At 38.8% G+C, this 12213-nt stretch overlaps 1 protein-coding gene across 1 annotated transcript in view; it reads right to left on the bottom strand.

The window, feature by feature from the left end:
• Positions 1–12213, bottom strand: part of LOC129225824 (ankyrin repeat, SAM and basic leucine zipper domain-containing protein 1-like) — a 93429-nt gene that overhangs the window by 48386 nt on the left and 32830 nt on the right. The window contains exon 2 of the mRNA XM_054860337.1: positions 242–425. Within this exon, the coding sequence (XP_054716312.1) occupies positions 242–425 (184 nt within the window). The remainder of the gene's footprint in view (positions 1–241; positions 426–12213) is intronic.

Below are 12213 nucleotides of genomic sequence, written 5' to 3'. Positions count from 1 at the left end.
GCTGGGATACTAAACGTTCTTATTTCACTTTTCAGATGTTTTTTTTTTTTAATTTGGAAAAACAAAAGCTAGCGCTCGGTAAAAATGTATGCTAGTCATCACTTATGGTGTTTGTGTTTCAACCAAATCGAAACTAACTGGATCAAATTTTTCGAGCGGGTTCGGCAAAATAACAAGTAAGCAGTGCTAATTCATTTAGAGTGTTGAAATCTACGTAAAAAAATTATAATAAAGCCATTACCTTTTGATAATATAGCTTTCACAGTTTCCACATTCCCTTGATTGACTGCATATCTCAAATCATCTAGTAATTGTGAAGAATTCACGTCTATGCATTGCCGACGTGAAAATTTTCTGTGGGAGCGTTGATTTGCATAACTTGACTGCGATGTCACACTAGAATGACTGGATGGAATAAAGTCATTCTGAAAAGAATCAATTAACTAGATAAATATATTGAAAGTCATACAAAGAAAAACAAGAAATTATCTTCCCAAATATAAATGTAAAACAAGCTGATGTGTGCATCACATGACTTCCTTTTACTCCAATTTAATGTCATTTCCCCATTATTGGCAATTTTAATGTGATTCAATTGTTTACTCTCTAAATATCACCAACAATGGACAAATTAAAACCAAATTTAAAAAAAAAAAAAACAGCCAAATTTGTCGCCAAGTTGGCGACAAAACTTGGCGACCAAAAGACTGGCGAGATATCGCTTAGTGTCCGACAAATTATAACACCACTTGAGTTAACGTCAAAATTAACAATGATTACCCCCCAAAACGGGGCAAAAGACCCCTTTAGAAACACCCGAATGCAACCAAAAGGGGAGGTGCACAACTAGACACCACTAGGAGTCTACGTACCAAATTTCAACTTTCTAGGACTTAGAGTTCTTGAGTTATGCGACATACATACACACATCCGCACATACATACGTACATACAAACGTCACGAGAAAATTTGTTGTAATTAACTCGGGAATCATCATTATGGATATTTCACGCGTCTATATGTTCTTAGGCTCTTATCCACGTGTGGTTGAGTCAAAAAGAAAAAAAAAACTCAATATTCATTCGAGGTGAGTAAAATGGAAATTAAGGTCGATTTTTGAGTGAAATTTTTTTCGCGAATACAATACTTTCTTTTTTGTAAAAGGAAGAAAAAATTCCAATCAAGAAGGCTAATAATAGAATGACCTATAATGAGAATAAATACTGCAACTAAAAATTATGCTATCAAAAATAATATCAACAAATTCGTAAATCATCTGCTCAATAAACACCATTTTTCAAATCCTTTATACAGCATTGCTTTTCTTCAATATCTGAGTTAAAAAAAGGTTTAGTATAAAACATTAACATTACATACAGTATTTTGTCAGGATAATGTTATTGTGAAAGTAGGAGCATTTATAAGAATTTATTTTTAGGAGGCGCTCTAAGTCAAATATTATGAGAAATCCACCTTGGAATTCTTATGCGCCCCCTAGTAGAGGTCCCCCCCAGTTAAAAATCTCTGATTTACAAGGTAAAGTTTTAAACTTAACCTCCAATGCGGCCGGGACGGATCTAGAGGGGGGCCATGGTCCCTTACGAAACTTTGTGAATATAGAAATTTTTTAAAGAAGAAACGAGCTGATGTGTGCATCACATGACTTCTTTTTTACACCAATTTAATGATAAAAGTGAATTGAAGTAAGCAAGAAAACATTTTAAATATTTTCATCCCAAGTTCGTCACGAACCGACCTGAAACCAAATTCGAGAAATAATATTTTTCGCCAAATTTGTCTCCAACTTGGCGATAGATCGCCAAGTTGGCCAAATCATCGCCAAGTTAAAAAAAAAAAAATCGAATAGCCCCTCTTAAAATGATCGGCTAGATTCGCCATTACAATGTGCTGAGTTTGCGACAGCAGGGGTTAGATTGTAGTCAGAACAGAACTATGAGAGGTAAAATGCTGTTTTTATAAGATAAAAGGTTTGATATGTGCCACACTCCGCTTTAGCTTTGGTCTATAGTTTGATTTAATCTCTTTCAGTGGCGTACGCAAGATTTTCTCAAGGGGAGGGTTTATTTTTTTTTTTGTCCCACTTCACCTGATACCATGGACGTAGCAGGGAGGGGCAACTGCCCCTCCTTAGAGGAGAACCTTCTGATCCCTACTCCCCTCCCTTATGTCACTAAAGATAATTAAAAATTCTATTTTTAAGACTTCAATTTCGAAAATTTCTAGAGGAGAACTGCTTAACTGCCTTTTTCTCTCTCACCCTGACCGAAAATAGCATAAAATGTTTCTTTGGGTTTAAACAACGTTTCTTTTATATTTCAAGCGGTTTCTGGCATCAGAACCCCCTCCCCTCGCTTCTTTAATATTCATAAGCAACAAAGGCAACTTCCTCCAAAATGTTTAAAAAGAAAGTAATTGAAAAATTGTCTGGAAAATGGACCTAGTGTTATAGTTGAAAATTGTCTGGAAAGTGGATCTAGTGTTATAGCAATTTTTCGAAAGAAAAACCTTGAAAATTGGGTCAATTAGAATCGCTTATATCTCCTGTTCTAATTAATTGAGAGAAATGGAACAAACATCATCTTGTTTGGGAAGGAAAACCCTTTCCAACGCTATATAACGTTTGGGAGTGGGGGGATTTTTACCCCCTAATTAGCCGAAATTTAGCTTAATTAGTTAATTAGAAATAAAAAAACAAATTCGAAATTTAGGCTTCGAGGTACACGGGCCCGGGGTACATTCGAGTTTTTGTGCCAAGTTTCAGGGCTGTAGGTGCTATGGGGTCTTCTAGCCATCGAGTACAAACAAAGAAAGAAACACCGTCACCTTTTATATATATATATATATATATATTGTAACGGATTCGGTGCGACTTCCACTTTCTTGAAATGAAGACACAGTTCTTGATAAAAACACAGGAAATTTATTTACACTATGTACAGGAAAGATCTTCAACAACTGCCAAATTATTCATCAGCAATTAAGCAATTATCACACAACACCGTAAACTCAACGTTTACACACGTATTTACTTCCAAATACGAAAACAACACAGCGAAATGCCTCGCTATAAACAGAGCAAAAATCCTCTCGGTTCGAAATATCAAACGAAAACTCTCCGTTTATCCATCGCTAATGGCTTTTATAAACATCCAAGAATTTTCTACAACATTCTTTCTGCTTCGAGAAATGCGTAGACCGTTATCAAATTTTATCAATGAAAATAAAAAGAATAGGGGGTTGTATACTTTAGCCATATGTTAAGGGGTTGTATATTCATTACGGGAAATTATTTACAGGTTACGTTACTACAATAATTACTATTTACAGGATTTGTAACATTGCCCCCTTCCCAAGGACTGCACGTCCCGGGCAGTACAATCCCCAGAAAGGGTGCCAAACTTCTATCACAAGTTTACAAATATACACATTAATTAATAACTAACAGATACAGAAAACACAATAATAACAAGAAATATTACTAAACATTAAAAGCAAAAATTATCTACAACTTTTATGTTATCAACCATGGTTGTTTACGTAATACTCATGAACTATGGCCATAGTATGGGGCTAACCGATCATAATGTACAACCCTAGGTTTTGCATTAGGTGATTTTTGGATCCTCACTACGACGTCATTTAGTCGGTTAAGGACTTTGTAGGGTCCATCCCAATGCGACTGCAATTTGGGTGAAAGACCTTTCCGTCGGATGGGATTCCATAACCAAACCTTGTCTCCTTCGTTGAATTCATGTCCAGTAGACCTTGTGTCGTATCTGGTCTTCATCTTCTCCGCCGCGATGTTGATTCGCTCTCGTGCGAAGTTATGAACGTCTTCCAACCGGGCCTGGAGATCCTGGATGTACTCCTCAGGCGATGAAGGCGCATCCGGAGGACGACCGAAGACGAGATCACAAGGTAGCCGAAGCTCTCGTCCGAAGAGCATCTGAGATGGGGCAAATCCGGTAGTCTCGTGGACAGCACTGCGGCAGGCCAGCAGGAACAAAGGTAGCTTCTTGTCCCAATCCTGTTGATTTCTGGATACCATAAGCGAGAGATTATTTAGGATTGTGCGGTTAAATCTCTCCACCATGCCGTCCGATTGTGGGTGTAGTGGTGTTGTCCTAGTTTTCTCAATTCCGAGAATTTGACATAGGCCCTTAAACACAGCAGAGATGAAATTCCTCCCTTGATCGGAATGAATCTGCAAAGGTGTTCCATATCTCGAGATCCAGTGTTGGACTAGAGTCTCTGCGACGGTGGTAGCCTCTTGATCAGGAATGGGATATGCTTCCGGCCATTTGGTGAAGTAGTCGATGGAAACAAGAATGTATTTGTTCCCATCAGCAGTTCTTGGTAGAGGACCCAGGATGTCGATCCCAATTCGTTCGAAAGGAGCTCCAACGTTGTACAGATGTAGCTTCCCTCTGCTTCTCTTCTTCGGTCCTTTACGAGCAGCGCAGGCGTCACAGGAATGGCACCACTTCTCCACGTCATCCTTCGCCTTGCTCCAGAAGAAGCGCTCCCGAACTTTATTGAGGGTTTTCAAGACACCAAAATGTCCTCCAGTCGCACTACTATGTATTTCTTTCAGAACATCTGAAATCCTGGATCGAGGAAGTAGTAACTGCCACCTAGATGTCTTGCCGTCGTCAGATTCCCATTTCCGGTGTAGCACGCCGTTCCGTAAATGGAGTGAGTTCCATAAAGCCCAGTATCTTTTTGTTGCAGGACTGAAGATGGAAACGTCCTGCCAGCTAGGTCGCCGACTGTCACTTTCCATGAACTCCAAAATTGGTTTTATGTCGGGGTCTTCAAGTTGATCTTTTCGAAATTGGTCGTCACTCCATGGATCAGGTTCTGATGATGTTGAAGTCACTGTCACCTGGTAGGCGGTAGGGCTAGTCGTTCCATACTGTTTCTCGATTCGGGAACAATAGTGGCAGTTCTCAGGACAGGGTCTCCTTGATAAAGCGTCAGCATTACCGTGAGATAACCCTTTTCGATGCTTGATCTCCATGTCATATTCCTGGAGCCGCTGTATCCACCTGGCTATCTGGCCTTCTGGATTCTTGAAGTTCAAAAGCCAAGTTAACGAGGCATGATCTGTCCGAAGCAGAAATTTTCGGCCGTAGAGGTAATGATGGAAGTGTTCTACAGCTTTCACTATGGCCAGTAACTCCTTTCTGGTGACGCAGTAATTTCGCTCCGACTTTGATAAGCATTTGCTCCAGTAAGCGATGACATGTTCATTTCCGTCAATTTCTTGGGATAAAACAGCTCCAATTCCCTCGTTGCTCGCATCAGTGTCCAGGATGAAGGATTTTTCAGGCTGAGGATAGGCGAGGATAGGCGTTGATGTTAAAGCCTCCTTCAGTCGTAGAAATGCATCTTCGCAATCTTTGGACCATTCAAACTTTTGCTTGCTCTCCGTCAGCTTATGCAAAGGTCGTGCAATGTTGGAAAAACCCTTCACAAACTTCCTGTAGTACGTGCAGAGCCCCAGGAAACTTCGCAGCTGATGGATGTTTTCGGGACGACTCCAACTCTTGACCGCAGATACCTTCTCTGGATCGGTTTGTACACCCTCAGAAGAGATGATGTGACCAAGGTAGTTCACTTCCCGGCGGAAAAAATTACATTTGGACGGGCTTAACTTCAGATTGGCTTCCTTAAGCTTTTGTAGCACCTTCCTAAGATTTGCCAGATGTTCTTCGAAACTGCGTCCCACGATGATGATATCGTCTAAGTAGACCAGACAGGATTCGTAAGAAAGTCCTCTTAACACTGTCTCCATAAGACGCTCGAACGTAGCTGGTGCATTGCAAAGGCCGAAGGGCATCACTTTAAACTGCCATAAGCCTTGTCCAGTTGTAAACGCTGTCTTCTCCCGGTCATCAGGGTGTATCTCAACCTGCCAGTAGCCGCTCTTCAAGTCCAGGGTCGAAAACCACTTGTGTCCGGACAGAGTGTAAAAGGTGTCGTCTATCCGTGGAAGAGGGTAGCTGTCTTTCTTGGTGATTTCATTCAGCCGTCGGTAATCGACACAAAATCTGGTGGAGCCATCTTTCTTTCGGACCAAGACGATGGGAGAGGCCCAAGGACTGGATGACGGTTCGATTACATCATTCTCCTTCATCTCTTTCAGGAGGGTCTCAACCTCTTCCTTCTTGGCGAACGGTAGTCGTCTTGGATGCTGTTTAATAGGTGGGTGTTCTCCAGTGTAGATCCTATGCTGCGTTAAATTCGTACGGCCAACATCCTCCGATGTAGATGAAAACAGATTCTTAAAGTCATCCACCAATTGTTCCGCAGCAGTTCTTTGATCTTTCGATAAGGGTGCACTCCCAATTAACTTCGATGTCAAGGACTCAGAAGACACAGTCTCGGGGGAATTGATTCTTCTAATGATGCAGTTTACTGGAGTACAAGTTGCTAACACTTCACCTTTCCGAATATTCCTTGGCCTTTCACTCACGTTGGCGACTCTTACAGGAATTACATCCTTAGAAAGGTCCACAAGCGTAGATGCTACCAGCACTCCTTTTAGGCTATTGCTTAAGTTGGGGGATTCAATGAGTCCAAATCGAAAACTATTGCTTTCTTCAACGGAGCCGGGTATTAATGATTCTGACCTTGAGGGAATTGACAAATCTGTTTGGGCTATTATTTGATGAGCGGATTTGACATCACTTTCTGCAGGGAAAACGGCTATGTCTTCTCTCATCGAGTGCAGCTCATTAGTCTTGAAGTCGAGAGTGAAGTCATATTTCTTCAAAAAGTCCAATCCGAGAATGAAGGGGTCCGTGATATTAGCGACGAATGCCGTATGATGGTAGGTGGCATTCCCAAACACTATTTCCAAGTCCACTTTACCGTCAATCTCAATTTTGTCACCTGTCACAGTCTGGAGACTTACGCGTGGCGATGTCCACAGCAGTTTCAATCCAAATTCACGAGCCACATCTGTCCTAATGATTGTCACATTGGCTCCAGTGTCAACAATCAGTCTGCAGGGGTTCCCATTTACATGTGCGTAAATGAAAAGTCCATCACTGCCACTACTAGAAGAGGAAATCTGCAGAGCTCTAGTGGTGGTGATTTCCTTCCCTCGCGTAGCTTGGCGAGCCGGACAACTCCTTCGCAGGTGTCCTTTACTACCGCATTTCCAGCACTTCTGCTCTTGTTTCTTTTGGGCTGTTATGCTGCTCAGATGTCTTGTCAAGTCACCGAGTTGTCTCTCAAGTTCAGCGAGGTGGGACAACCTGGAATCAGACTCATCAGCTTCCTGCGTCCGGATTAGATGGCGATCCACACGGGTTGCTTCTTGGGCGGCCTCGTATCTCATCGCATACACAACGGCAGAATTCAGGTCTTTGACATCCGCCATCCGTAGAGCTTTCTGGATTTCCGGATCTCGAACCCCGTCGATGTAGTAGTTGAGTGCCAGGTTGTCTCGAACATCCGCAGGGCAGTCGTAAAAAGCAAGATGAGACAGTCTCTCGATGTCCGCCGCAAGCTCTTGCACGGTTTCCCCAGTTTTCTGGAAACGGGACTTCAACTGGAGTCGGCTGAAATCTTTCTGGCACTTCTCACCGAAGCGAAGCTCCAACGCAGCTGTGAGGGCGGCGAAATCCAGGCGCTGGCTGTCCGGAAGGGTCTGGAGAATGTCCGCTGCGTCACCTCTCAGGGATGTTGCAAGATGGCAGGCCTTGGTAGCAGAGTCCCATCCGTTCGCTTCCGCCACTATCATGAATTGGGTCTTGTACACCTGCCACGAACTTTTCCCATCAAATGTGGCAAGTTTAATGGACTGTCGAGCAACCGATGTGGGAGCGCCAAACTGTACAGAACTGCTTTCCGCGGTCGCCAATCTCCTTTCCACGTCCTTAATTATTTCTTCCTTAAATGAAGTCAATTTCTTGTCTTCTTCTTCCAACTTATTTTCCATATTGGCGATGCGCTCTTCCACAGTATCAAATTTTTCTTCCAGGGCATCGACTTTATCTCCCATGGCGGTTAGTTGATTCTCCATCATGGTTTTCATCGACGTTAGGTCACTTTTCATTTCATCGTGACTTGTAGTGATTTTAGCAGTTAAATCACTATTTAACAGTTCTTGGTTAGTCGCTAATTCCTTTTTCAATTGTTCCTGATTTGCAGTAAAACTTGCAGTCAAATCACTTTTCACAGAGGTGATTGCGTCAAGAAGTTGTTTTAATTGTTCATCCATTGCGCGAGTAATCACCATAAAAACAAAGTCCAAATTTAAAAAGTCTTTATGAAAATAATGTCCAAAGTCACACTTACTCCAAGAAAGTCCAGAAGTAACCCCACGTTGGGCGCCAAATTGTAACGGATTCGGTGCGACTTCCACTTTCTTGAAATGAAGACACAGTTCTTGATAAAAACACAGGAAATTTATTTACACTATGTACAGGAAAGATCTTCAACAACTGCCAAATTATTCATCAGCAATTAAGCAATTATCACACAACACCGTAAACTCAACGTTTACACACGTATTTACTTCCAAATACGAAAACAACACAGCGAAATGCCTCGCTATAAACAGAGCAAAAATCCTCTCGGTTCGAAATATCAAACGAAAACTCTCCGTTTATCCATCGCTAACGGCTTTTATAAACATCCAAGAATTTTCTACAACATTCTTTCTGCTTCGAGAAATGCGTAGACCGTTATCAAATTTTATCAATGAAAATAAAAAGAATAGGGGGTTGTATACTTTAGCCATATGTTAAGGGGTTGTATATTCATTACGGGAAATTATTTACAGGTTACGTTACTACAATAATTACTATTTACAGGATTTGTAACAATATATATATATATATATATATATGGGCAATTCCATGGTGTCGGACGTAAAAAATGAAGAAAAATTTCTCAGTTTTAATTCCATTTACCAAATATAAACTGTTCCAAAATGATCAAATTTATTTACAAGATACTTACTACATCCCACTGAATAAAAAAAGCATGTTAGTTTTTTAAAATAGATCCCTAAAGTATAAATTAAAAAAATTTAAAGACTTGGTGTCGGACGTAAACACACAAATAGTGAAATTGATGGTTCACTTAAAAATGATTAAAAGTCTGTGAATTGGCTTACATTTTAATTTTAAAAACAGCATAATTCTAAAGTACACTTATGATTGATGCATATATTACAGTTTTCAAATGATATTATAAGGAGTAAAATTATTTAAAAAAATTTTTTTAGCTTGGTGTCGGACGTAAATTTTCAGTGTCGAACGTAAATTGTTCATATTGGATGTAAACTATTGCTCTTAAATGTAAATACATAACAATGATTACTGTTATAAATATGTAAATTATGGGTTACATATACTGAAACAAAATTTACCAAGTAAATTCAAAAGTAGGGTTGATTGGGGGAAGTGGGACATTGGGGTAAGTGGGTCACCCCCCAAAAACTGAAATATCCATATGATTTTTATACTTTTTTACATTGATAATGTCATGGTTCATCATAGTGATTAGTTTTGCTTAGTTGGGTTAAGTGGAATTTTTTTTCTAGGTCAGAGAACTTAGTCAAAAAAAAAAAAAAAAAAATCTGAACAATATTTTTTGGCGAATTTCAGCAGCATTTTTCAAAGAAGTGTTTCCCGGTTAGCATTTATTTTTTATGATCATTAAACATTCATGTACAGTTTAACTTAAAGTGCATACTGCAGACAGAATTTTTGAGTAAAATATTATTAAAAACTGTTTTAGAGGAGGGGCTCCATTTACCCCGTAAAATTTTGCTATAAGATGTCCCCACACTATGGGGTAAGTAGTCCCCCCCCCCTTAACAGTGAGGATTTGAAAATCAAAAGCAACTTTGATGAAATATTTGTATTACTGAAATACAAGACAACTATGATGACTTAGTAGGAATTGATAGTTCAGCTACAAAAGCTGGTGATTAGTTATTTGTGAAACTTACATGAAAACCATCAAGATTTATATGGGTTGAATGTTGATAATGGTTCTTCCTTAGCCAACTTTACATAGACGCCGTCATTTAGTGTTTCTAATTTCTTTTTACACTTATAGTTTTGGCAAATTTGTCAAAATTGATCTTAATCAACTGTATTACATTCATTCAACACACCTTTTCTCAAAAGGGGTCCTACTTACCCCTATCAACCCTAAATGTATATACAATAAATTCACTAAGTTGCTTTTTATGCATGTTTCACTTCAACTTTGAAATTAAAGGCAAAAAAAAAGGAGAAACACAGTTGAAAACATATGCTATTTAAAGGAATGTAACAGTGTCGGAAATGGTGTCGGACGTAAAATTTTCTTTACGTCCGACACCTAGATTTTAGTAAAAAATATTCACTTGTTACAAAATGAAAATAGGTTACATCAAAGAGATTGAAATTCTTACTTTGTACCCAAACATACATGTATGTAGCTTTGAAATTATTGGCTCAGCATAATTAACTGCCCATTTTGATGTCGGACGTAAAACACTTAATGTACCCCAGAGGAATTCTTTTACAAATCAAAATGAATTATATTTTGACGCATTTTTGCAGCATCACCAGCAACACTCTGTATCTTTAAATGGTTATTCATCTCAATTCATAATATTAGCATGAATGTTTTGGAAAAAACAGAATTTCTTCTCGAGTCTCCAAATATGGCTTGAAAATACTCAAGATGTTGACCTTGGTTTAACCTGCTGTAACTTATTTATAACTGAAGTGATCAAATTTTAGACAGGCATTTCAAAATATACAACTTTTTACCTTTAAAATGACACCTCATTTGTTTACATATTTTAATTTTGAAAATTTGATCATCTGGTTGACCTTATCATGGAACTGCCCATATAGATTTTAAATTCATTGTGCGTATGTTAATTTTCTTTTTAATTAGAAAGTCGCTTGGCGAATTTGGCGACGAATTATGGAGTTTTTTACAGTTGAAAGCTACTGCAAATGTAATTTTGATGTATTTTGTTTTTCTTTAATTCAACGGATTTTCTTTAAATTTTTAGCACAGGCATCGCTGTGCGGGTACTGCTAGTGTATGTATATATATATATATATACTAGAGGACCCGACAGACGTTGTTCTGTTCAAACTTTGTAAATTGAAAAGTTAGAAAATTTCAATAAACTATCAAGTGTTTGAACCGTTTTGTTGAAAAAAATAAGTAAAAAGAAAATGTTTTAAGCTGCTTGATGTCAGAATGCATATATTTATTACAACTTGATTTATCTAATGCCCACTGAGCAGTTGTTTTATTAACTATATTCTTTCTCCAATACTTGATGATTTGTTCCTTCAGCCATACTCAAAGGATTAAAAGCGTCCTCCAGACATTAAATGTAAAAAACTAACTATCCATCTAGAACAAACGGAAAATCCCGCTGCAACATCACCCATATGAAAAAGAATAAAACAATCGAAAGGATATCGTTTAAAAAAATGATAAAGGTAAAAACAGTTCTCTGAATAAGCAAAAATCACTCATCCCCCCCCCCCGTGCCTCCCGATGTAAAATGCAAATTCTTCAACTATGACTAAACACTCTTTAAAAACGAAAAACAATTCTTTGAAGTTTGAAATATTTCGCGGAAAAATACAATAAAATACATAAACAGTAGTTTTAAAATGTAAACAAATGATTACGCAACTCTATTGTTTATAGCCAAAGTCGCCAAGCCACCACGTTACTGTAATCCAGCCGATCAGTGAGTGAAGCCAACTCCGACCGATTAGCGGTCCGATCTTTTGAATGAAAGCTTTTAAAACTTCATTTCTTGCCTATTATGTTCTTTCCAGCAAAGATAACCACTTCACTTATCTTTTGTGTACAGAACTACCCTGGTGTAATTTATCTGGACGAAAATAAAATTTGTTTCGTCTTTAAATTAGATCATCGTTTCCTTTAATAATGTACTGATTAGTTTGATAATCCTTAAAGTATTCTTGACATTGGTGCCAAAATTCAGATGGATTTGAGCCAGGAAACAAATGTTGCTGGGTACGGTACTTTCTGATCACTTGGTTAGAAAAGCCTGAAGCACCGATCCGGTCACATGGTACAACTACGACGACAGAACACACGTTTTGCGTGAACCTTCCAGTTCTTTACTTTAAATTTTATCACGGGACCTAAAATCGTTGCTTTCAAGAAATGAAGGCT

Source organism: Uloborus diversus, chromosome 7 (assembly GCF_026930045.1).
Source record: "Uloborus diversus isolate 005 chromosome 7, Udiv.v.3.1, whole genome shotgun sequence".
Classification (NCBI taxonomy): Eukaryota; Metazoa; Arthropoda; class Arachnida; order Araneae; family Uloboridae; genus Uloborus; species Uloborus diversus.
This window is presented reverse-complemented; position numbering and strand designations above follow the sequence as displayed.